At 39.0% G+C, this 27,029-nt stretch overlaps 1 protein-coding gene across 2 annotated transcripts in view; it reads right to left on the bottom strand.

Moving 5' to 3' along the window:
- Positions 1 to 448: 448 nt before the first annotated feature.
- The window catches only part of TRPM1 (transient receptor potential cation channel subfamily M member 1), a 34,918-nt gene continuing 8,337 nt past the window's right edge, over positions 449 to 27,029 (bottom strand). Inside the window, exons 9-24 of one of the 2 annotated variants that reach the window (XM_066328565.1) lie at positions 25,471 to 25,644; positions 24,700 to 24,834; positions 24,387 to 24,437; positions 22,755 to 22,895; positions 22,108 to 22,137; positions 19,409 to 19,698; positions 18,655 to 18,883; positions 17,079 to 17,201; positions 16,607 to 16,738; positions 14,517 to 14,645; positions 13,947 to 14,198; positions 13,234 to 13,408; positions 8,346 to 8,490; positions 6,049 to 6,248; positions 4,861 to 4,993; positions 449 to 3,005 (exon numbers count right to left, since the gene is read on the bottom strand). In XM_066328565.1, coding sequence (XP_066184662.1) covers positions 1,742 to 3,005; positions 4,861 to 4,993; positions 6,049 to 6,248; positions 8,346 to 8,490; positions 13,234 to 13,408; positions 13,947 to 14,198; positions 14,517 to 14,645; positions 16,607 to 16,738; positions 17,079 to 17,201; positions 18,655 to 18,883; positions 19,409 to 19,698; positions 22,108 to 22,137; positions 22,755 to 22,895; positions 24,387 to 24,437; positions 24,700 to 24,834; positions 25,471 to 25,644 — 3,603 coding nt within the window. In that variant the 3' untranslated portion in view covers positions 449 to 1,741. Of the gene's footprint in view, positions 3,006 to 4,860; positions 4,994 to 6,048; positions 6,249 to 8,345; positions 8,491 to 13,215; positions 13,409 to 13,946; positions 14,199 to 14,516; positions 14,646 to 16,606; positions 16,739 to 17,078; positions 17,202 to 18,654; positions 18,884 to 19,408; positions 19,699 to 22,107; positions 22,138 to 22,754; positions 22,896 to 24,386; positions 24,438 to 24,699; positions 24,835 to 25,470; positions 25,645 to 27,029 lie in introns of both variants that reach the window. The other variant, XM_066328564.1, reaches the window with a different exon arrangement.

Consider the following 27,029-nt stretch of genomic DNA (forward strand, 5'->3'; position numbering starts at 1 on the left):
AGTCCAAAAGAAAAGATTACCGAACTTTGTGAAATGTCTATGCACTTTCCACGATCATTCAGTCTGGTAACAGAACTTCAGCGTACATGTATGGATGGAATATGAGAACATAATGCAAACAATACAAATCAGATACCATTAATGCGTTTGTAGAATCTTTCATCAATCTCTGCATTTCAAAATGCTGTAAGCATCATTGTCAAGGAGGACATTGAGACCTGCACTGTGGGGCTCACGGTGAGTGAAAAAAGAAATGACATCTTTTCAAAAGAGTGTATGAATGAGTCCTGATGGGTAATGAGTTAAGCATAAACCTTTGACCAGCATTCTGTGAACAAGTAACATGTCTTTGACTCATTTTCAAAATTGTCTGCTCAGTGGTAAGCATCCTCTGCAAAGAGAGGTGCTGAATATTCGGGAAATCAGTTTCTAAAATTTAAGTGAGGAAACATGCAAATACCACCCTGCAATTATGATGAAAATTATCAAAACTTAATACTTAGAGTGCCACTGTGGAGACAAGTGCTTTTGATACATCTAACTACAGATGTTGATTTCCACTCTTAGTCCTCAAAACACTTTTGCTGTAGAGACTTTTTTCGTCCTTTGACATTTGTTTTTGAAATTTACTCAAGAAAAGGTAGAGAATTTCTATTCTCATCTGAAAAATCTGTATTTTGTTTAGACAGACTCCTAGAAACTGTTCCTTGTTCTTCATGTGTTAAGATGAAATTGCAAAATGGGAGATGAATTTGTCACAGTAGATTTGCTTCAAGCAAAGATTTGCTGTATTTTGATCTCACCTCATCAGAACACCTTTCCTGTTCTGTTTCAATTTGTTTCCCTTGCAGGCATCTAAGAAAAGTCAGAATCTTATTGTAAGTCTACATGGACTTCTGTTGTAATCCTGATTTATACAAAACACTAATGCAGATCTTGGATTTCTATTATTAAAATCTCCATGTGCTTGATATTCTTAGAATCTCCCTAAACATTTTGAAACAATGATCACTGTTTTTCAACAGTTTAAGGCTGTCAGCATGCTTTGGGTTGGGGACAGATGTGATCCTGAAAGCAAGATTATGCCACTAAAGTTCAAGGACAGATTAAGAATATATCTACAGGTGGCTTTCCAGGTCAAATTTCTGCAAACACAACTGTATTTTGTCACTCTGACCTATTTTAGTGGATAAAAAGTGCTATGTCATGCCATTCTGAAAGAGAAGCTGAGAAGCATGCATGAAATCAGAAGTGAAAGAGGAGACTGCATAACTTTTCCTTGCCTCCAACAGTTTTGTTTTGATGTGAAAAACACCATGGCCACAAAGAAACCAGCTGCATAAGTAAGGATAAAACTCAGGCTGGTTAAAAATTTGTTCACTTTGAGAAATTGCCTGATAAAAATTATTACATTATAATATTGCTCTTCCTCTAAGAGCTTTTATAAAGAACTTGTCAGTAAATGAGCTTATGAAGGAGGCTGAAATGGAACAAAGGAAGATCTATATAGTCGGCATCTGTGGACTGTACCTTCTTTTTATCTGCCCCTGAGAGAATATCTCCCTTTTACCCAACCAAGCAAGCATTTGTTTAAGAACAGAACATGTATCTGTTAAGTTTAAAAGAAAAGAAATACATATATTCAAAATTCTTCTTTAGAAATTAATTTTAAAATCTCTAATTTGTTCTATTAGTCATGCTGCTGTATCAACTGTTGGTAAAACAGGGGCCATAAGCCACTTTAACATTCAGTTTCTGTGGATGCATTTTCTTGGCTAGTTTTCTGTTCTTCTGTTGCACTGCCAAACGCTACCACCAAATTAGTTACACTGCTGGCATGTCCTGGTCTATTTAATTTGTCCTTCACAGACTTGGCTTTCCGGGAATGGCTGTGCAAACTCTTGGAGCGTACTGATGGGAACCCAGAAGTCCTTTCTGGCTTTACTGACAGTAAATTCTCCTTCTCAGCCTTGACAGTGGCAGGCATAGAGGTGTAAGAGGCACTCATACCTGCTTCACCAACATTACTATCATCATCTGTGTCCATCTGCTTCTCCTCTGCTTGCCTTTCTGCTTCAGAGATCAACCCGGGGTATTCTGGAGGACGCTCTTCAGAAAGCTGCTGCTCAACTTCGTATTTCCACTCTGTGGCCCACTGTTCAATTGTAGAAGGGCACACCTGATCCATAATGGTACTATATTCTGAGGTCCAGTTGTTAACTCCTCCAACCAGCTTTCCACCTTGTGCAAATATAAAGCTCCTTGACTTCATCATAGTGGTTTGACAAGCACTGAAAGTTTCAGGAGGAAAATAGCGCATTGCTTTGGATTTGTCCAAGGGATAAGAGATGGTTGCTTCTAACTTGGTACGTTCTACTTTTAACTGAGTGTTCTGAAAATCTGGTCCTGCTACTGACTGACTGTTCGTAACAGCATTCATCTGGTTCACACTTTGAGGAATCATTCCATCGCTACTGAAACCCCCCTGCTTTTCACTCCCCAAACCACCTGAACCAGAATGGGCTCTGGAAACATTCTGTGCAATTTCTAATGTGGATTTACTGTGATCTGCTGTAGTGACTGCATTAGCACTCGAGGTATGGAGTCCAGTTTGGTGCTCTGGAAGCAGCATCCTTGGGTCTGCTCCATCTTCTTTGGTACCAATAGAGTGGGCTTTTTTACGCATGGCTGGTGACATGGGCGTGGTGCTGTCATCGTAGGTGAGCTCATCACCACTGATGTGGTATTTGTACATGCTGTAGCCATCAGAGCTGTTGACACTGCTCTGCCTCAGGAGGTAAGCAGCATCACACTCTGAGGAGGCCCTGGAGCGCGTGTACGTCAGCTCGGATTTGTCGATGCCCGCCAGCTTCTCCAGAGCGTTCGCCATCCGGCCAGAGAGCTCCTCCAGCTGGGACAGCCGCAGGTCCACTGTCTGCAGAGAGGCCTTCATAAAATGTTCTCTTTCGTTCACTTCTTCCAGCCTCATAGACATATTTTCAACTCTGTGGAGTATAAAAAAGGAAGCGGAGAACAGAACCTGTAGAATGGTGCAGCAACCTGTTACAGGGTCCTGATTTCTTCCTAAGGCAGAATTTTGTGGTGTGTATCATGCCTTGTTCTTTTTTCCTATGTGCAGCAATAAAAGCATGAGCATTTTCTTGTTATCTATGCCTTCTGTACACCATATTAGAGGGGTATTTGAACTTTGCCCTTATATTCATGGCAAGAGAGCCCTTAGGGACAGACTACTATCAACATTTCTGCATGTGCCACCCACTGTGTACTCAGTTATTCTCTTTCACTGTGAAGCATCAAATTAATTACATGAAAAGTACTTTCTAATGACATACTCATGGGGTGACTTAAAATAGCATCAAGCATGTTGTAAAACAGGTTCTGCAGCTGTAGGAGAGAGAACCATATGCTGGTGTTGATGGGATTGCTTTAGCTCTTGAAACACCTTTCTATTTTGTATCAGCTGAAGGGAGTGGAACTATTGCCTACTTCAATTAAAAGAATACTTTTTCCCATTTTCTTCTTATCATTTACATAATAATGGATGTGATGGTACTAGAAAAATGCATATAAAAGTAATTAATTGGGATGTGGCTTAGAGATCATATACTAGTAAATCCGTTGTGAAAATTAAATTAACGTTTTCTTGCTCCCATACACAAAAGATGATGAAGCACCTGGAACAAGGAGCCATAAGAAATAAGCAAATCTGCTTTGTGACCATAGACCATAGCGAATCAATGAGGCTGATCAGCCCTGCTTTATTCTCTGCCACAATACCTAGGATTTTGACAAATTGCCATGGATAACCAGTGTGATAGAAACTACTTGAATATATGTAGCAGGTTCAATTTACTTCTCTATTCTCAAATTTCAAATATAATAATACAACAGGTTCAAGGCCTCTCTCAAGAGAAGGAAGTTTATCTGTTAAAGAATTATATGGCTCACAGAGCTAATTCATAACAAATGTTAGAATGAAGATACATACATATGGATCTATAGATAAATATGTACGTGGTGTGCTTCATCAACAGAATACTGCGAGGTAGATTAAGGTGAAAGAGTGTTTAAAATATGTATAATTTTCATTACAGGGAGAATTTTTCTTCATTTCAAGGAAGTGACAAAAGACCCCATCTCTTGACTTACTTAGATCTACTGACAGAATAGGCAGAGCCTTTGTGAACAGTCCTGCCAAGTGACCTGGTAAAAAAGGCTGCTGCCATTAGCACTGTGTGCTTACACAGCAATGTGCAAACATTACTAGTCCTCAGAACAAGCATAATGATTTACATGTGAATATTCCCCATCTTTTAAATGGGGAAGTTCATACTGAAAAGCTAAATGCCTTGTTCAAAGCCTGCAAGAGAATCTGTGGCAGAGATTAAAATTCAGCAGTTTTGAGTGCCAGACTCTAATGCAAACCACAAGTCCAAGGGAAGAACCCTCAGTGCTTTGGTCATTAAGCTCCAACATGTTTCTCATGGTTGGATGAACTGTTGGAAACTCAAAAAGCAGCGATTTTCTCAAATGGATAAAAAGCATAACTGTGATCCTCAGATGGATGAGAGGTATAAAATTCATCATAAGCAAAGATGTTCTTATAACAAAGCTACCCAAACCACATTTAGTGCCATAACAGCAGGAGTAACAAAAAGTTTGCTCTTTTGCGAGATGCACCTGCTCAGATAGTTATTTGGGACTCAGATCAGCTTCTGAGTCAGTGGTGGTTTTCTTTAAGATCAAAAGCTTTTGTATTTTAACTCAACCATGGGTATAAAGAAGATTAAAAAGACCATTCCTGACAAATGGTGTGGATGTTTTTGTTACAATAGGTACCTTTCAGAGGTAACTCTGATGCGCTCATCATTAGATGACTGCTGCTCATCCTCTTTCTCCTGGAAGTATTCTTCTACACACTGCTCTTCAAACTCATACAGTTTTTTTAGCTCTTCATCATTCAGAAATAACTCTGTGCAAAAGAAAAGGACAAAAGAAGAGTTTCCTTTTTCTGAACTGCTGGCTGACAATTTAAATCCAAATTAGGAATTTATTTTGGACATAGAAATACTGCAGATTCTACTCCTGCACTAAATGAATGGATGAGTTTTTAAAATAGGCAATGAGCACTTAGCTGAGGATGGGCAGATGCAATGGAATGCATTATGACCATCATCTGCTTCCATGGCCATCCATTGAACAAACAGACCAGATTTTACAAGATAAAGACCTGGGCAATCTCTGCCAGTTTGACTGTTCCTTCATTTAAGTGTTATTCCTAAAAGGATGCCAGTTACAGGCAACAGATAAATTTAACAGATTCTTCACAGATATTGTTTGGATAAGATGTTGAGAAATTCCTAATCACATAGGAAAAATCCAAGGGGAATATAAGCTTTTGGGAACAATTCAGCCTTTATCTGGATTTGTCTCTTTACATTTGGAAGGAGTGTTAATTTGCTTTTTTTTCCTACTGTGCAAAGATGTTTCCTGTGAAATGTAGAAATAAAGGGATGTTGTGAGCCTCTCTTTATTTCCATGATGCATATAATGAACATATTAATTAACAGTTACAGAATACGTTAGGAGACGGATCCTCACAGTTTCCCTGTGAAATGACAGATAAATCTCTAAATGATAGGGGGATACTCACAGTCACAGATTGCTCACATCCCAGAGCTGACACTATAGCTGACATTTGAAACTGTGATCCCTTCCTCTGAAATTCCTATTTGCCCCTGCCAACATATGGGCTCCACCAGAACCTGGTAAAGCCCTGGACTGAATAGATATTATCTCACTGTTTTAAGAAAGCATGTTAAAGGAGGTATTAGCATCAGAGAATTGCAAATTCTCAGGCACCCACAGAGCCCAAGAGCTGTTAACTTGATACAAATATTGGCCCATACTGTCTTCTGCAAACACATTTGATGGTCAAGGTGAACAAAACAGTTCAATGTTGTGAAAGCTGCTGCTTTCTGCTAATAGGGTGCCAAGAGCTCTATTTAGAGAAGATTTCTTGCATACTCAGTCCCCTGTCACGCTCGTCCTGGTCTCCATCCCCCTTCTTGCAGCGGCAGCAGATCCGCTTGATGATGATGTAGATGTGGCTGAAGATAATCATTGGTGGTGGCAGGACAGGTCTGTCATGGAATGTCATGATCAGCTGGTACCGCTGGAACTTCCAGACTTGGTTGGATATTGATTTTACCTCAAAGAAGGTATTGCTGAAAGGAAACATAGGAACAGTTTCTACTGTGAGGTCCCTAATCTCACTTACTGAGCAAGTCCTATGTTGAAAAAGCAGCAGCTAGGTAACCTCATGGAGCCACATGATTTGCTTGGTTCAGCTCTTTGTTGGTGCTACTGAACTAAGGATTAAATTGAACTCATGATTTCACTACTCCTTTTGAAGGTAACAAACAGAAGGTGCTCTGCATCCCTCAGGCACCACTCAAAACAGTCCTCTCAGACCATTTGCTCCTACTGTACAAATCCCTTAGGTGCCAATGAAAAGAAACTCACAATTTATGCATCACATAATTGGTATTTTGGGGCTTGGTTAAAAACTATTTCTTTTAACACACGCCAGTATTTGATGCTACACAAAGTATTAAATCCATGAAAAGTATTTTGTATGCTAAACTCAGAAGCTTCACATAGTCTGCCTTTAATATGCTAATCAGCTTGACCTACTTAGAAGACTTTTCAAGTTTTCACAGAATGTCCTAAATTCAAACTTTACTCCTTCAAACTTTACTCCTTCAAACTTCTGATTTGAAAACATGGTGCATAATCTTGTAAAGGAATTTATTCTTGGAAGGTTCATCATTTTTACAGCAAAGTAAAGTGTGTTTTAAAGATGTTTAATTTTGAAATTCAGTTGGTATGAAGAGATAGTAATCAAAATCCAGAGGTAACAATAGTCACAGTTATGAAGTACCAACTAAGAGAAAGCAGACTTGATATTCTGTCTTAGAAAAGGCTTTTCAAGCTATTTTCAAGTACCTTCAGGCAGCTCACTCCACTTCTATGATAGTGATGATACTCTGGAACTTCCTTTTTCTATTTTCTGTCCACTTGTTTCCTAACTTTATGTGCTTTAGAATATCTACATTCATAAAACCAGTTAAAACACCTCTCTGAAACCAAAGAATGCCTGTGTACACATAGCTTTTGCTTTCTTTAGGTTAAGTATATATGAGACTATGATCAGTGATAAATAACCAGCAGGAATTCCCCAGCTAGATCTCAACCCTGTGTGAGCAGGCTGGGATGGCAGGAGTTAACAGCATGACCTACTTCCCAAACTGCTGATTCCTTGGTCCTTCAGCCAATAATAGCTACCATTGTAAGATTCTTCCCCTTCTCCCCAGCTATGTGACTGGCATTTGAGTACTTTAAATTCATGACCTTTTAAGCTACATACATCAAATGAAAGACAGGCTTTGTGAGCTGCAGATTTCTGGGCACACAAAGTAAAATTTTTGCATTTGTGACAGAAGCTACCTACTGCGACAAGCCCTCCAACACGACATGTTTGAAGGCAACAAAAATGGATCTTCTGCTTTTCTCAGGTACTCTGTTCAGAAAGTATTGCCAGCAAGTAATTTTTTTTTTTAATCTCTGCATCATGAGAGGAAAAGTATGCAACCTAAGTGCAGGTAGGAAGAACAAGCAGAAGAAATTTATTAAATTTTACTCCAGATAAGTCTAAATATTAGATATGTGCATACTGCACACTGCTTGGATTGGCCACAGACCTTGGCAACACATAGCCATCCTTCCTGTTACTTTAAGGCAACACAGATTATTTTTTTGGGTCATGAAAGGACTCTGCAAGGCCCTCATTTCTTTTTCTAAATGGAAAACAAAACAAGACCAAAAAAAAAAAAAAAAAAAAAAGAAAAAAAAAGCCAGATGATGTAGTGGAAATGCCTCAGGCTTCTGACGTTCAGAGCTCTGTTCTGCTGCTCTCCCGCAGAGCTGTGCCTGCCAGTGGCTGCACGGGTTTGTGTCAGGTGTGTGCCAGCTTTCATGGATCACACTTCTCATCTTTCCACAGCAACCTTGAGGCCTGTCACTATCCATTAGAAGGTGATTGGAAGGAGCCAGGTTCTCTCACATACATTGCTGCAATCGCTGGCAAACTCAAAACCACCTTTACTCACTCTTCCCTAGGGTACACCCTGTTGCCAGTATTTGCCAGTCACATGCATGGAACAATGAGATTCTGAGTGAATGCAAAACCTTGCAGAATCAGTTCTTGTGGGACAGAAACTTTATCTCAACAATAAGACAAAGATGCATGATTGTTTACATACTTGAAGACAGCAATCAGCAGGTTTACCAACAGGATGTTTGCTACCAAAAGGTAACAGGCCATAATAGCAGGAGTGAGCCAGGCCCCTGGGATGCACGGAGGGAGGCGTTTACCGTCGTCATCATAAAGATTGTCCCCACAAGGAGCTGAAGGAAAAACAGCGAAGGTATTTTTCACAAATTGCCTGATACTTAAAAATATTATTCATATTTATTTAATGATGACACATGCATAAATGTTGCCAAATTTTGTCAGTTTATTTCCAGGAGCAAGTATGTATAATTTCTACTTCAAATTCTGCTTCTAACTACATTTCCCATATTAGTGAACAGAGAGGCAACTCCTTTCTGTACAGTGTGACTTTCTATTCACATTCCCATGGATTTTCTTTTTCTCACAGTAATAGTCAAAGACTAGATCTTAATGTGTATCCATACATATTAATAGTGGAATTACAAACAAGTTATTAAACCTAGCTTGTAAGCATACCTTGCCAAAGAGACAAAAGCATTGCCTTAGTGGCACCAGATTGCTGAGCATAAATTCAACATTTATGGGTGCACAGTGTATTGAAGAGGCCTTGAGTGGCCCTGACAAGCTTCACTGGGAATTTACACCTACCCCCTCTGTCCCTGCCTGAGCTATGTGTCACCCCTGCCTCCAGGATGGACCTTGGACCAGCGTTAGTCCCCTGGATGTACCTTCTGTCTCTGTCTCTTTCTGCCCCTTCCTGGATTCCCTAGATGGACCCCAGACTGTTACTTGACCTGTCTGGGGCTGTTAATGCTACCAGCAGGTTAATGCTATCAAAAATCAATTTCTAAAATGAAAATTATATAGTAACAGCAAAATAAGACTACCAAGAACGGGACAAAAATTGAGAATATTGATCAAACCAATGTAAAATAATTGCCTGAAGTAATTCTATACATAGATTGTCTCAGGTAAGAGCTGTCTTGGAATTGGATAAATGCAGCAAGTTTGTTCTGTCTGTAAGTGCAGTGCCAACATACCTAATTTCAAATACAAGGCTAACTTTTAACTATTTAGTAGCAGGTAAAGTTTTTGTCAGCTACAGATTCTTTAGCTGTAATCTAAGCAAATGCAAGTCCGACAGAGTTCATAACAGATGTAGTTTATATGAACAGAAAACCTAGTATTTTTAAACATTTTGCAAAAAAACCCAATGCTTCAACCTCACTTGAAAAATACTGCAAAATATTTGAAAACAAACTAAGCTTATTTACTGAGGTCTCAAAGAGCTATTTGGACTGTAATTAATAACATTTATTTTACTTGCTTTTCAAACATCAGACCTACATGTTTTCCTGGTTTTCCTCAGGAAAGTATAGCAGGAAAGTTACATGAATCCTAATTTTATTCAAATCCACAAATGAAAATACTGCCAAAACCTCAGTAATATTGTATCTAGGTAATCAAACAGAATTAGTTATACAATGCCACTTATGCATCATAATTTTGAAAACCCAATTATTTTACTGTTGGTGTACTAGAAACAAGTCTTAGCAAGAACTTAAACTCAGTTAAAACTTCTGATCTGCAGTTTGCTCTGCTCATTTTCAAATGAAACTATTACAGTAGAAAATAAAACATTCACACCTGAATATTGGATGAGTGCTGTAATTAAAATATGAGTACCTATTCAAGAAAAAGATTTAATGAACATGTTTAGCTAAATGAGATCATCAGCTCTCCACAGAGACTTACGATTGATTTCCATGGCATAGACTGAACATCATTCCAAAGGAACGGAATAGAAAAGGAGGCAGGGAGAGAAAAAAGAAAACAATAGAATAATAAAAAAGAAGAACTCAATAAAAAGATGATTGGAAATACAGTTCTGCTGCCAAGAAAAGATAAGCAACTCAAATGTCAGAACAGTAGAGACATACGTTGAGAAAAAAGTCTTTGTTAAAAATGCATTGCATTCTGCAATTTCCTTTTCATGCTGCTTTCCCCAAATGTTACATATGGCAGCAAACTAATGATAACAATATATCACAAAATGCTTCTGGCAGATGATCATTTAAATATACATGATATTTCTGGCAAGTAAACAGAACTGGCCATCAACACGAAGCAACTCAAAATTATCACACAAAAATAATTCTTTTAGCTATTATAGAAACATTTTCTCCTCTTTTTTTTCCTTCCCATCTCCTTTTTTTTTTTTTTTTTTTTTTAACCACCCTGGCTTTGAATCTGTCAGCTGTTTCTTTTGAATAGCTACATTTCCATTAATAGTCATGCTACTGTACACTGTAATAACATCAGTATCATTAATGCCCATTTTGACTGCCAGTCTAGGTACTTGCTTGTCAATTCCTAAATGCTGGTAAAGAAAAGTCACACCATTGAAAGAAACTCATCCAGGCTTCTCTATTGTTTAAGAGTATGATGCTGTTGAGTACAAGATGCTGATAACTTATTGCTTGTGCACATCTTCTAAAGAGAGTGAAGCACACAAGAGATTCCTGCGGTGCATCAGGAAAAGTTTTACCAGGAAATGAAGGGAGGTAATTATTCCCCTCTACTCAGCCCTAGTGAAACCACATCTGGACTTGCCTGTCTGGTTCTGGGCTGCCCCACAGAAATCAGGCATGGACATATCAGAATAGTCCAGTCATGGGCCACAGAGATTACTAAGGTGATTGGACTATCTGACAAATGAGGCAAGACTGAGAAAGCTGGGATAATTTAGTCTGGAGAAGTTCAAGGAGATCTTACCAATGTTATAAATACCTGATGATGTGTGGGAGAAAAGAACACAGGGCCCAACTCTTCTCAGTGAAAGCAGAAGCAGCAGTGAGCAGTGGGCAAAGGTGGAAAGATGGTAAATTCCATTTAAACCGGGTTGTCCAGAGAGGCTGCACAGTCTTTATCCTTCAAGATACTGTAAACATGACTGGACAGTCCCTAAGCAATCTGGGATAACTCTAATTTACCCTGTTTTGAGCAGGAAAGTTCAACTGGATGATCTCCAAAGGTGCCTTCCAAGCCCAGCAAATTCTGTGACTTGTGATCTCCAGATGACATCCTATCCTCAGAGAAGCTACTGAAAAGTCCAACTACCTTTCATAGGGAATATTTGATGCAATACTTCTTCCATAAATTGTTTACACCCCTGGGCCTTGCCAAAACCAGCCATCAGCACTTGTGTCAGAGTAATATTAGACTGCCCATAGTCATTACTCCCCAATGACTTCTGAGGCTGCTTTTGTGGTGTGTTTAGAGAGAACCACACACAGGTTAGAGTCAAAATTTCATACTGAAAGCAAAAAGATCTTTGGGAGTCAGTCCATCAGCTTTTACACAGGGGAAATGTACAGAAGAACTGTAAGGCAATGTAGAAGAACACCATGCATAGCCAGAATTATTTTATTATTAAAACAATACAAACTCATTAGTTTATGCTTAGGCTACTGATGCAGCAAAGCTTCTGACCTGGGAAGGACCAAGTAGCTGAACTTGTACAACCAGAAAGCCCAAACCTTTTGTCCCTCAAATCTTTTGCACTGCTGAAAAAGATTTCCAATCCAAAGCATGCTGAGTATATGACTGGAAGCATGAGAGAAGCCTGGGACACCTCTTACACTAAAGAGATGGCTGGCAAAGTGTGAGTTCTGATTTATAAGGAAATCAACTATCTACACTGGCAAATATTCTTTGTTCAAACTGAAGTAGGATTTGAACGCACAGAGTGAGATATGGGATAGCCCATTACAGTCACTTCCTCTCCATGGGAGAATTGCCCTACTTGTGAACCAGGATAAGCTCAGGATCTCTCATGTGCACCAGAACTGCAGTATCACACAGCAGGTCTGGCTTGACCTTTCACTTGTCAAGAGTAACTGAGTGTACCCTGAGTTACACTAAAGAAACAAGCATTCATTAGGAAAACAAAGTTGATGACATGGTACTGTTCAGAAACAGACTAATGAGTTTATTTCTTTCTAAACAGTTAAAGTACACTCTAATGACATTTAGAATGAAAGCTTCTCATGATAATGAATCTTAATAGTTTTTGAACTTGGACCTTCAGGTTCTTCAGCCTTCCATTTCCCTACCTGTCAGCATATGCAGGTGATTGAAGTAACACATACACAAAGCTGAAACAGCTTGTATCATTTCAGATAAACTGCAAACTACATGATACACACTAGAGGAGGCCAGCTGCACATTGGACTGTTGTACAAATTTCAAATATTAACACAAAATTAGCAGCAACAAGACATCTTACATCTCCTTCAAAACACCAACAGCTATTTTTTTAGTGTGCAGGTTTCCTGTAAGAAAGGCTATTTCCTAATTCAAAGCTAATCAAGTGGAGTTTGCTTTTTTTGTTTTGTTTTCCCATAGGTTTTGAACAACATGAGTGATTCATGAAATGGAAATGTTTCTGAAAGCAGACAGATGTATGACTGGGAGTAAAAATGTATGAGCTCATTGCTTGTGAGTTGGAGATGAAAGGATTTGTGTATTTTAACCTCTTGCACAAGGGATTTATTTCTTTTCTTCTCTTGTTGGAACTGACTCTTAGTGAATCTTTGAATGAAAAGAACATTTCAGAATGATCTCTGTTGATCCCTGCAAGTAAACAGAACACTTAACACTGCCATACTCTGGACTGGAGAATATTCTGAACTACATCACTTTCTGTGTTAACTGAATTTGGATACAAACCAAGAGAGCAGACATGCAGGTGGGGAACAGAAAATTGTTCAGTCTCAGGTCTACCACAAACAAACAACAACATCATCATTGTAAAGCCAAACCACTACTTCCAAATTAAAAGCAGTCTTTAATTTGGATCTGATCATCTGCCTCAGAAACAGGAAACAGACTCTTACTATGAATTCTACTCTTACGGTCTATCTGGTCAGCGAACACCTCTCCGTAGATCATCCAGTAGGGCATGTAGAAGATGTTGCGAGCCAGTCTCCAGGAGGGCTCCTCGTCGGGGTGCAGGATGGCCTGGCGGGCTACCCCAAAGCTCATCAGAACCACAAGCATGATGACCACAAAGTACAGCATGTCAATCATCTGCATGGACAGAGCACAGAGAGGCTCTCAGCACCACCAGGGAGCACCGTGGCAGCAGCAGGTCTGTCTGCCAGCAGGCATTAGCAGCAAACACGAAAATAGCAAAAGAATCTTCTTGACATCATTCTTTAAATCATACTCAGGTATTAAGCATACGTACAAATGCAGAGAAAGCGGTTACTTATTATATTTAAAAATACTTAAAATGATAAAATCTTTGTTATCCCTGTTCTTCTTCGCACCAGATGTACTATGCTGCGCTTTCAGCACAGACCAACTCTGTGGTTGCAGAGAGATGACATAATCATTGCTGTACCATCTCCTGTGCACAGCTGATGGTTTTCTGGATGATCTTGGTCTATCTGCAATCTGTTATTGCATGAGTATAACATCTTGTGTGTGTGTGTGAAATTCATATGGCAATTTTCACAGGCTGTATTCAGTCCTGCTCCACAGAAAACCTCTTTTTAAAGCAGAATGGAATTTAGTTTCCTACAGAGTTCTTCAAGACATAATTTATAGCAATTGAGGCACTAACCATCTTTCCAATCATCATGACGTAAGGTCCCAGATATTTGTTCACACCAAAGATATCCAGTACTCTAATGTACCAGAAAATGATATCTACACAGTAAATCACTCTTCCATAACCCATGTAAGGCTGGTTCTGCAGGCGAAGAATTGCTCCTATTATAAAAACTGAAATAGCCACCAGGTCAGTAATATTCCAGTATTCCTGGAGCCAAACTTTGATTTTTTGGCTTAACTTGCCAGGCTCTGACATCAGAATCTGAAACAAACAAACAAACAAACATAAAACAAAGAAACAATTAGAAAAAACCCCAAGTTACATGTTTGAAGTAATGGTCATGAGAAAAGACCAATCTTGTCATATTCAACAGGTGTCTGAGGCCACCTTCCATTGTCAGCAAAATTTGTTTCAAGCAACAGTATTTGTAGTTACTAGTATATTCTAGAATAAGTATACAGAGAGGATACATCTCTCCTGTATGGCCTCTCAACCCTGTGCACAAGTCCATGACATTATAATTTCTAAGAGTGACTTTCATTTTAAGGATTGTGAGATGTTGGTATGGTCAGACTTTACCTCTCTGACTTTCTCCAAAGCCAAGGTCACAATGTAGGAGATGACAATCCATTCCTGGACTGATGGCCACCGTTCCATCCGCACCAGGATGATGTAATTAAATAACATCAAGTAACCAAGGTATGATATCTGCCAAAAAAGAGGAAAATCCTTTATGGACTCTGGATGATGTGTCCTAGATCCTTCTAAATTAGGCAGTATTCAATTACTTGAGATGACTTACACACACACACACACACACACACAACAAACCCAGTCTCCACTAATTTCCATTACGAAGTCCTGGATTATTAGTGTAAGCCAAAAGAACTAACACTCAGTTTTCTACAACCATTTGTGTAAATGTCAAACTGGGAGTGCTGATGTATCCAAGCTGCACAGCAGCCTTTGGTGACCAGCCAAACTAAAAATTTCTGAGACCTTGGAAATCCAGAGCTAAGAAATCCAAAAGGATTCAATGACATCAGGGAAAAAAAGCCTAGAAGCAAAACACTAACCAAACAAAAAATATTTCAGGAGAAAATGGAGTTTTCTGAAGAATGGAATTTTCAGTGTGAAATGTTTATCCACCATTTCAAGGCAGACATAAAGCAGAACAGAGAGCAAAGCTGTGAGCAGCACATGCCTGGAGGGGTAGGGAAAACAAAGAGCCATACATCCCACTTGCTTTCTCCACTCTGTAATGATGTGGTTGAGCCCATCTGGGCAGAAAACACTCTTCAGCTGAAGCCAGAGGCATACAAACTTTGTTTATCAGTCCCTATTCCTACACTTGTTAATTAAACCCATCTACATGGACAGCAGGTTTGCAGCTGTTTTGGTTACTTTAGGCAGCTCCCAGTCTCAGGAGCAAGTTTCTTGCTGAAGCCTAATTCAGTAAGAGCAGAGAAGGCTGCATCACCAGAGAAGAAACACCAGACAGAAGGCAGTCAAATCCTCTTAGCTGAGGGGCCTGATAATGCATGAAAGCAAAGCCCTCTTTACTCAATTCCCTAATAACTTTGCTATTTAAGAAATTCATATCAACCTGTGTGCTGAGGCTAAGTGTGAAAAAATTCAGCTGCTGAAGACCCCTACTTGCACAAGAAAAAAATATTTCCTCCACAGACCTCCAGCAGCTAAAGGAATCACAGAGGCTGTGGAATATATGATCTAGACAGCTGAATTATCTCATTTGTTGAAAGAAGAAAAACAGCAATTCTGAAGCAGTCTAAACCAGGCCCTTTATGCCTGGGGCTTTTATAGTCTACTAAAATGTCATTTCTTTGCACTGTAAAGCCATGTTGAATACTTTTCTTTGAAATTAAATAGGAATTTCACTTTTAAATTATTAACTCAGGCAGCAGAAAGGGATCAATGTAGTGTTTTGTGATTAAAATGTGCTAAAACTAAAAACCTACGTATTACTATGACCTAAAAGGTATCAGGCAACCTAATCTTGAACACATCTTGAACCAGTATCCCTTTTACAGGGCACATCCAAAATTTATGAGCAACAGCATGAACAGATGCTCTGTTTTAGTATAACAGTTTAACAGCAGATAATTCTTGATGCAATAAACAGAAAATTAGATGCCTGTCAAAAGTAAGTATTTTAGTTTAGATTGCTTTTAATTGTCTTTAATAAAAGTACCTATGAAGTCTTATCAGACTGGGATCTGTGCTCCCATCTAGGCTGCACCTATCTGAGCAGCATTGCAAACAGCAATGTTACTGTGGGGTTAATTCTTGGGTCCTAAAGGACATTTCAATGCAGACTAGGATCCAGGTTCTTTAGAAAGCAAGAGAATCCAGTCTAGCTTCGATTGAGTGACTGGATTGTGGAGCTTGCACTCAGTTTGGTGTATTCCACATCAAAACTCCTCAGCAATAGGAGCTTTAGAGACTGACAATGTAAGATTCAGTTATTCATTCTGTTTTATTCTCTGTGCATTTTTCTCTGAATAAAGAGAGTGCTATGCCCATCAGATTCCACAAAAGTCAGTAAAATATGTAATTATTTCAGGGTTATTACTTTTATATTGGAATCCTTTCAGTTTCACAGGTGTGAGAAAAAATCGATCACTATGAGTTCAATCATCATGACTTACTGTGTAGAACCAAAATTTGACAATAGGTGCGTTATAGAATTCATAGATCTTTGTTCCAATTGGAAGACTCGGTTGTTTTTTCTTTCCATTCTCTTCATCCCCTTTTCGGGAGCCTGCATCTGCATTTGCATCCTGGAAGACCAAAGTTGTCAGATTTCATCAATACACAGCAGTAAAAAATAGTAGTTTTCCCTCAACCACAGCCCCAGCCAACTGTTAACTATGCAGGGATTCCCCTGAGCAACAAACCTCTTTTTAAAAGGATATAAATAGAATTCTGTAAATCTGCGGAACTACACAGACACTTCCTTTGCCCTGAGAATCCGGTCTATACACTCCCATAATTCTTCACTGAGTTTATCCCTGGAGTAAGTTGAGATTTTAACCTGAGTGAGCTACAGCATAACCAGAGAAGTCAGAAAAATGAGCAGTCCTGAGATATTAGAACATTCGAATAACCTCCATCACTGACCGCATTTTCCTCCTCTTTTTCTTTGCCTTCCTCATTTTCTTTTGATGTCTGGTAGGAATAGTCGTCATAACTCCGATACTCTAGGAAAAGGATGGTGGGAGGGAAGAGAATTCCCATTATAACCTGTAAACAAGAAAGATTTCAACTCAATATTTGCTTACATTACAGATTTTGCAACAAGGTAGGTCCCAACCCAAAATTTTCATTTGAACGGTATTCAAGATATTCTGCCATCCTCAAGCCTACAGGAATGAGTAAGTACTTAAAGAAGCATTGACATAAAGTATTGCATGAAATATGGCACCCTGGAAAGCCTCTCATCTCCACAAATACCCTGCAACTAAGAAATTGTGCTCCAGAATTAGTGTCCAGAGAAATGTCATGGAATGGACACAGTGGTGGTTAGAAGAGGCTTCAGGTTTGTTACTGGAATTTATAGTTACTTTAGTCACCTACTATAATTAGTTTTAATAGTTAAAAAAACTATGGAAGGTGAAATAATCTTTGCAGATAGCCTTGGGAAAATTCTCTTACTATATGAGATTGCTTAGATACAGAAACACAAGCCAAAGTATAGAAAAGGAGCAGAGAAAAGAAGGCAGGTAATGAAACTAGAACAAACATCAGGAAGTTGATTAATTCTTTGGAGAAAAGAAAGGAAAATAATAAACAGATTTGGGAAGTACCATGATGCAATCTGAAAGGCAGGACAGTTGCCTGAAGATATTAAACAGGTTTAAGAGGGAGATATGGGAAAGTGGAAATAAACTGAGCATGGCAGAGACAGTGCAATGTGTGTGTCAGCAGACCTGGGAGTCTGACCTGGGAGGACAGATACAACACTTAGTCAGTAAAGGGATTTAAAGAAATAAGGAGGTGAGCAGCATGGGCCTCCATAGGCATGACAGCAACTGCATAACTCAACAAAGAAAGGATTACATTCACATGAAAACACACACAAGCAAACACTGCTCTGCTTTCTTGGTGTTGACTCACTCATGTTTCTTTTGTGTGAGAGGCCTCTCACATCACTTAGTTTTTTTGTAAATCAAACAGTTAGGAAATATTAAAATCAATAAGAGAGATTGCATCATCAAATCACAGAAGCAGGAAATAAAAATCACATGGTTTCACACAATGCAATTGAACGGATTTCACTGTTTTCAACACTGAGTTTCAACTGGTACGCTATTAAGCAATATAAGAAGCATGTGTCCACATATGGTTTATTTTATCGCTATTCTCATTGCATGGACCCCTAATGGAGATATTTCTGCTTGTCTCCACTAATTTTTAATAGAAAGAGTATGCTCTCAATTAACAAATCTCATGCTTTATTGAAAGCCACAACTTTTTTCTCAGATTACAATCATGTTAAGTGTTTTATGGAGTTATATTTTCCTTTGTCATGGCGTGATATTCCTTAGATATTCTGAAATTTGAAACAAAAGAAATTAACTTTAAAGCAGATATGTTCTTAAAATATCTCTAAGCCATTTTTGCTACGCAAACACTGTGTGTAACGAAGTTTTCCATCCAACAAACTCTCTTTGGAACTGATGCAGAACAGAAATACCTTAAGGCCGGGGTTTTTCCGCATGCGCAGTCGCCCCATCCACATGTCTGTCAGGAGCATCTGGCTGCAGGTGTGAGCAATGAAGTCCCTGTGTTTAGCTGCCACAGCCAACTTCAGGCAGGTAGAATTACTCCAGTTTTTCAGTTCATACGTCAGCAGTTTCATGGCAATCTGCTCATCATGTTTATAGGACTGATCCAAGAGTTCAACAGCCAGCTGGCCAAAATCTCTGGAAGATACAAGATAAGATCAATGTGGTTTGACTTAGAAATCAGTCTGCTTTGGGGTTTTAGTTCTGTTCACTGGATATTATGTTTATGCACACATACGTGTAGTGACAAGGATAACTAATCTCAAGCTTGATCTGGGACAGTCTACAAAAGTTCCAAACTAACTGTTAGTTAACAGAGGGAATTTGCTTAGATCAGTAATATCTTAAAGGCAGTTTAGATATATCATCAGATACTCCTTAATTTGTAGGAGTAAATTCTGAAAATAACTTTGTGAAATAAAGCTAGCTAGTTTCACAGAGAGAAGCTGAATAAAGAATGCATTCTGTCAGAAAAAATGCAAGTCTTTTCCTTGCCAGTGCTGCCTTGAGATACCAAGACCACGTTTTGCCTTGTCTCTAGTTGATAAATTGGCTCCAAATGGCATTCTGTGAAACTGCATTTAGAAATGAATTGTACTGAACTAAAAGCTTCTCAGCAAGCTTGTAGCAAGTGGATATAAAATCTGCTCTGCATTCACTAACTTTGAGTTGTTGTCCAGATCCTGAGAGATGTCATCCACCAGCTCACTCTCCGAAGACTCGTGGGCCATAGACTTGTAGAGTTTACAAGCCACAAGTGCCTTGGCCATGGATTCCTCCCCTCGTTGCCAAAGGAACAGGGCCATCTTCTGCCGTTTCATGAGCACAGCCCACACCATCAGCTCATGAAAGGGGTACTGGAAGCGGCTGACTTCTGGATCATCCACATCAATATCAATCTCTTCCTCCTTTTTTTTCTTTTTCTTCTTCCCTTTGGTGGGAGGCTCATCATCCTGGGAAGAAGAATTGTTCCTATCAGCTTTTAACAGCTCACCTGACAACAGCACCATGCATGGAACAAGTACTGAGAGGACACATTAACAATCAAAGTTCTAGCTTGGTTTTGCTGTTTGCTACCATGAATGCAAAAGGACAGAGCATGCACTGGGCAAGCACACAGACTCAGATTTTATTCGGGGTGCTGTTTCTTGTATACATAATTAAAAGTCACCCATCCTGGAAACGTGCAGTAGAACCCCTTGATACTGAAGGCATCCCTCCACACTGCATTGTACACAGACCTCTACTGCATGTGGAATTGCACAGGTTGGTCTGCAACAAATTCCTATTTAATGAATTCCTCTGCAGTGTCAGTGGGACTCTAACAAAGCTGAATTCCCTAGAGACAGGCTCCAGTGTCATTTCTGACTTTGTCTGTGTCTGTCCCTGCAGAGCAGTGCTGCACATCTTCCAGGGACCAGAGCACTTTTCCCATGGGCGTGCAGGCCATGGCAACATGCAAAAGGCAAAGACAGGCACACAGCACCTGTAAGAACAGCAAGACAGCAAAGGGAGTCTTCACCTTGGAATAAGCAATCTCCTCTTATGTATGCAGTGCACATGGAAGGTATTAATATCCCATTTCTTAAAGGGATAGGGAGGATAGGCCATTACTACAGGAACCAACATGGAAGTAACTGAAGGGAAGTAGTGACAATGAAGCAGGATCCTGAAGGGAGAAAAGCCATTATTGGGAAAATTAGGGTTTAAAAAATGTAGGAAGAACATTGCATATATAAGTGTAGACAGAGCTAATCATCACTGTAAACCTAGAGTCCAATCTCAGAAGTGGATTGCAAGAAAAAGAAATTGCTATTCTACAAAATCAGTTCTTGTTCAAGCAAGCTCAGCATAATGCACTATTTTTCCACGAAATGTGAATTCAAATCCAAATTCAGAATTCAGCCTCCCACACCATTTCCTGAGATGACTCATCAACTCAGCAACTGGGCATGTACTTCTCCTTCAGCAGTTTTAAGAACTGCAGGTGGTGACCTCTGCCTTCTATGGAAAATTCAGGGGTCACCAACTGCACAAAGAATTTACCATCTCTGAAGCACAGGACATAAAAGCCTCAAATGGAGGACAAAAAATTAGGTCCTCTACACCCTAGGAAAATCAAATAAAAACAAAACCCTGTGTAAGATAGAAAGTGCTGAGGAGTCCAAACTTCCTGTTTTAGAGCTGCTAACACTGGAAATAAAAAAAAACCAACCACATGGAGTCACAGCAATTTACTGATCACATTGGCAAAAGAAATGTAAATGTTCTTTTAACTTTTTTTTTTCTCTTGGAAGCAGGAGCAGGCTCTACCTGCTGTCAAGGGGAAACAACACTTCAGTTTGTGCCACATAAAACATTTCTCGCTGAAAGAAATAGGAAGATCAAAACAAGCTTTTGGAGAAGCCCTGTGATCAATGCTGATCAAAAAGGGTCACACCTCTGAGGGGCTGAGCTTTTGGCCTTGAGCCAGGAGAAAATAGGAAGCTGATCAGAGGGATTAAACACAACCTCTGTCATAGGTTCTCTACAGATTTTCTCTGTTGAGAAAAGGGCTGCTTATCTGCCTGGGGAAATAGGGACATTTATGTGGGGCTATGGTTCACATCAACTGTAACACAAGCAGCACGAACACCTCCTGTGCTTGAGCACTAGCACAGCATTAGTAAAATCCCACTTCCTAGAGAAATGCACCTGCCTCTTGGTGTCAGTGATTTCCTGGTGATATTTATGTTTTCAGAAACAAAAGCAGCTACCTCTGAAACAGAGTGAGTTTTTAGGTATCATCCCAGATTTGCTTTTCCTCAATTACACATTTCTGCAGACACACAAACAACAGAGGTAGGGGCTGGACCCAAAACTCTGCATCGGCATCACTGTTTACAAAACAAGGCACCATCACAGTAGCAAGGATGTTTTATAGTGGAAGGCAGCATCTGACCACCTTGGTTTTCACTCAAGTTAAATGTTTTCTCTGTGGTAAAACATCATTAAGCACAGAAATTGTTATTTCATGGCTAAAGGTGATTTTGCCATAAGTAGCACTGATGGATTATATTCTCTTTTCAATGTCATTAATGTATACAGATGAATAATTAAGTCTACAGTATGTTCTGCCATGAAGCATGTTATTACATAATAGTGCTAAAAATTGCCTGAAGACCACTAAGCAGAGCTTTGGAAAGATGCAACCCTTTAAAAATTGGTCAGAAGTATTTAATACAATGCTTGAAAAATGGAATACCCTGCCTAGTTGAAATTTTTCTGTAAATCACAGTAATAATGAAAAAGCTAAGAGCAAGAACAGAACTGTACCAATAATTTTTTTTATAAAACTAGTATTTTAAATAAATTCAACTTACCTCCATCCCCAGTAGTTTAAGAGCTTTTGGCTGAATATTAAAAAATTGAAAAGAAAGTCAGTTAGATGGGAGGAAAATTTGAAAGACCATATAATACCAAGCAAACCCATTTTCATTTACAAATATACAGCATTTATTATAACACTTATTATTATAAATAATTGTACCAATAATGCTGCAATTAGTTACTCTTCATTTAAATTGTATTTGCAGAATGCAATGGTTTAGGAAATAACTACTCTGCACTCAAAGGAAAGATATTAATTTAGACTGAAGAGTTAAATGAATAATTTAATAAATAATGCTTTGAGAATTAAAATTACCACATGGTCACAAAACTAAAAAAAAAAAAAAATAGTGCTTCTAAGCACACCAAAGTTAGAAATACTTGGATTGTGAACTACTGGAATAGGAGGAAATTCACCTCCAGATCAGTGTGTTCACCACCTCTAATGTCCTCACATCCTTTAACACAGATATCTTACAACTTTCCTATATAACTTCACTCTTGGAGTTTCAACTTCTACCTTGCAGCATTTCTTTAGAATTTAATTGGCAGTTTTTCACAAAAACAAAGGAACAGAGCATTATTTTTTTTTTTACCATCAGCACAATGGCCACATCCAGAATGAACTCAGAATTCTTACCCTCTTTGGTCCAAATAAATTATTATAAAGGGTCCGAAAACTTTTCCGAGTATAGTTGCAGCGATAGGCTCCACCCATGAGATATTCCAGGACAAGACCAATATCTATTAGGCTGATATGATAATCTGGTGGAAGATTTCCCTACAAAAAAACCCCCACAACTTACTAAGGATTTAGGATAAGAAAACATGACACAGATTAAATTGCCTGGCTAGACATAAGTCACGATTAAATTGGCACATGGGCATTATTGTTTACAGCCACTGGGTTCATTCTTTTGTATGAAATTAACTGATTCACATAATGAAAATTTTTTGGGTCATAGCTTTTTGCTTTTGTTGCTAGCAGAACTCATATTTCTGGACAAATTTTTGTTTGATTTACTCATATTTCAGTGTCCATACAAGTTTATGATGTTTACAGGGTTATATTTATGAATTTAAGAAATTTGATACTGATTATAATTTATCCTGTATAAAAGCATGATATTTTCATGGTGAATATCCCTGATAACCATACTTTACATGTATTTTAAATGGAAACTGATATTTCATCATATTATCTACCATTGAGACTACAATGCAGACCATGATTAATGTGCAGCCCAGAATCAAAGCAAAACACAAACTCTAATTTTGGCGGTCACAGCTAAAACTGGATAATTGTATTGACTCCATAGAAAAAAAACTGTTTCATTGTCCAAGCTACATCCTACAGCAATGACAGATTCTACAGCACCACTGAGCAGCTGCTATGATGAAACAACTACAGCCTAAGGAAGCACATCACCTCCAGGTTAACCCAACTGAATCCCCGGGATTGCCGCTGAGGGAGGGAGCATGGAAATGTAATGGAAAAGAGGAGAGACAGACAGACAGCAGAATGCAGAGGAACATTAGTGACACTGATAGTGACAACACTGAATGAGCAAAGTGTTAAACTATAAAGCAGATGAATATGAATTATACAATAACACAGTACTGCATAATCCCCACATCTGAACCTCCACAGAACAACCGGGAGTTTTCCTTGTAGAAACAAATACAGGTGATTTCATGGAACTGAATTTTACTGAATAAAAGCTTCAAAAGCTCCAAGAGAGAAAATATGACAAATCTCACAATGACTGTCCCTATTCACATTCACATATAATGAACAAATTTTAATGAAATGGAAACAAATGAATAACGAATTTAGGACAGAAGATATTTTCTCCCAGGTAAAAGTTGGATTAGTGGGAGAAAAGTAACTGGAAAACACACAAAAGAAAGAAACAAAAGGCAACAAACTCTGCAGTCATGAGTGGGGCTTCCAGTTAACCTAGCAGGCCTTTCCTTCCACTCCTCCCCTTGTAATGCTGCGTTGGGAGCTTCTTGTAAAGAAGAAACAGTATCAACCTAAATCTCAAATTCCATATTACACTATAGGAACTTAATTACATTAACACCTTAGTTTTTAAATTACTAGCGCTGCCATATCCAATTTAGGCTGACATCACTGTTTGCCACAATGAGACATTTAACTTTTAACAGCTGCCATCTAATTTCAAATGCCTGCTTGGCCCCATGCTATGCTTGCTTTTACTGTTGATTCACATGGCTAATGCAATCACACAAATGTAACACTGCTTACCTTTTTCACATCTCTGACTAGCAAATGCAGCGTATTTGGTGGACCCAGTCTCTGAAACAAAAATAATTCATGGTTCATTAGAGCTTCAGTTCTTCAGATTTTTTGCAAACACTAAGACAATCAGTGATCTGGCATCTTAAGCAGAACTTTAGACAACAACCATGTGCCATCACACCCCAGAGAGGTGAAAAGAAGGAACTGGGCTACACTGACAAACACCTTTCTATCAAGAGCTGTGTAATATCCCTTTTTTATAAACCTTTCTGTGGTGATTCAAGTCACATACAATACAGTGGCAAAACTGCTCACTCACAGTATTATAAAGCTCCTCCAGGCGAGGGATAGTCAGGAAGTGCTGCATGTTCACTCCATTCTCAATAAGCAGTTTCACAAAGTCCACTCGATCCAGGACCAATGCATCCAGCATAGCCTGCTCCAGGGAGTTCACCTGCATTGCAGGGTGGAGAATGTGAGACCACATCAGTACAAATGAGTTGGCTGGGAAGCAACCACAGCCCTTTTCACTGCTTAGGATATGGACTAAGTTCCCACATATGTTGATTAATCTGTAAGTAAAAAGGAATTTAGAAAATAACATCTTTACCACATGAAGTGAATAGAGATAGAAGAGTTTTGCAAACCTTTAGCAGTACAACTGTAGCTTTCAGCCTTTCAACATGTAGATTTCAATCATTTTGTTCAGTATTTTTAACTAAACCAGGCATGCCATGCTTGACACATTATGTGAAAAACTTGCCCAGGAAGATGGGAACAAATTAAACCAACACATTCACAGAAGGAAGATGTTCACTGTTGGTCTTATTTCCTTCTGACAAGTGCAGGGACGAAGATGCTGCAGCTCAGTACTGACTTGTACTGTTGAGATATGGCTGCATGTGGTGCACATGGGATGAGAGAGGGATTCTTGGCTCAAACAGCACTCCTGCAGAATCTACAGCTGATCTTGTGGGAATGTGCAAAAGAGCATTCTACAGAATGAAAGTGTATATCTTCCTTCTGACTTTGTACCTCAGAATGAAAAAATAATATTCATCAGTTTTTAATACAAATACTTTCACCTCACCCAGTTCAGGAGTTCAAGTTTTCTTGGGTCTGTTTCTTCTTCTGGTTCTTCTTTTGCTTTTCCTCCCTTTTTCTTCCCTTTTCCTTTCCCTCTGCCTGCTTTAGTCTGAGGTGCTGGAGATTTCTTTTCCTTCTCAGGAGCTGTGCCATCAGGAGCTGTAAGGCTTCCTAAAGGCTGTATTTATAATGCATTCAAGTATTAGAAATCTAATTGATCTTACAGTGACTATTTAATTGAGCACACCCTGCCCAAGCTCACCCCCCAGTCACCACTTCTCACATTGAGTCAACTAACAATGATAATTTCTCTAAGTTTAAGGGTCTTTATGCATAGTCACAACTTTACCCTTTTAAAAAAGCTGTTATGTCTAACTTAGTAACACTGAAAATCAAAGCACTGAAGGAGATTGACTGCGGAGGATTTCTCTCAAAAATAAAATCAGTGTGAGAGGACTGGGACACTTCAGTATTCCTTTGCTCTCTCTGAAAGCAATAGTTATCAAAATAGATAGCAGTAAGAGCTTAATAAGGATGCTGCATGATGCCAAACAGCATCCATAGTGCAGAGAAGAGAGGACAGAGAACAACTCACTAGTTCATTTCTGTTCTGCAGACAGTATTTCTGTTTATACTTCTTGAGACACGTTTATTCTTCAGTTCAAGTCCTTCCCCTTTCCAACCTATCTGCCTAGGGCAGAGGCACACATGCACCACACCACTCATCTGTGATTTAGAGGCTTAACTTGCTCCAGATAATGCTTAGGTTACATAAACTCCACAGAGAAGAAAACTGAATTATAACTACCTGTGCTCTGCACTGACAACTCCAGGACTAAGCCTTTAACAAGGCTTCATTCCTGGGGTTTTATAGTCCTAAAAAACCTCTCCTCTGCCAGGCTACCACAAATCCATTCAAAAGCCTGAACAAAACTGCAACTGCCAAGTGGCAGCAGAGGCTGGTCTGAAAGCAGTCTCTGGGGACATGGAATGATGAATCCCAACTGGCTGGTACTGCTTCCACAAACTGCAGTGCAGGAGAAGTATGAACCAGGCTAAAGCAGAAATAGGCTTCAGTTCTTGGTGGAATCTCTAAATCTAACCACAATAACATGGAGATAGAGACATTCCATCCAATTAAACATTTAATAGTAGTTATACTTCATAATCTTTAGGATTATCAAATCATCTCTGTATGAGCATTTTAATGAACCTTGAATAGTGAAATCATCACATTACTAGAAGTGAAGGAGTAAAACTGCATATGCAGCAACATTTGTTTAAATTCAATGATACAGGCTTCCAAATGAAATAAGGCTCTCCATTATGCACTGCATGCAGATGAATGGTATTCCTTTGACTGTCATTTTATTGCATAGTTTCAAGAAAGACAACTAAGCAAAAAAGCCGCCAAAATTCTTTCTCTTCATTCTTACAGCCTATTTCAGGCTGCTCTCCTCATGCCACTTTGGAGTAATTCAGCATCAGATGGTTCACACAGTAAAGCAAAAAGCATCAATATTGTGAGAAATGAACATAGTTTAAATAAAAGATTTTAGTTAC

Source organism: Sylvia atricapilla, chromosome 13 (genome assembly GCF_009819655.1).
Source record: "Sylvia atricapilla isolate bSylAtr1 chromosome 13, bSylAtr1.pri, whole genome shotgun sequence".
NCBI classification, from domain to species: domain Eukaryota; kingdom Metazoa; phylum Chordata; class Aves; order Passeriformes; family Sylviidae; genus Sylvia; species Sylvia atricapilla.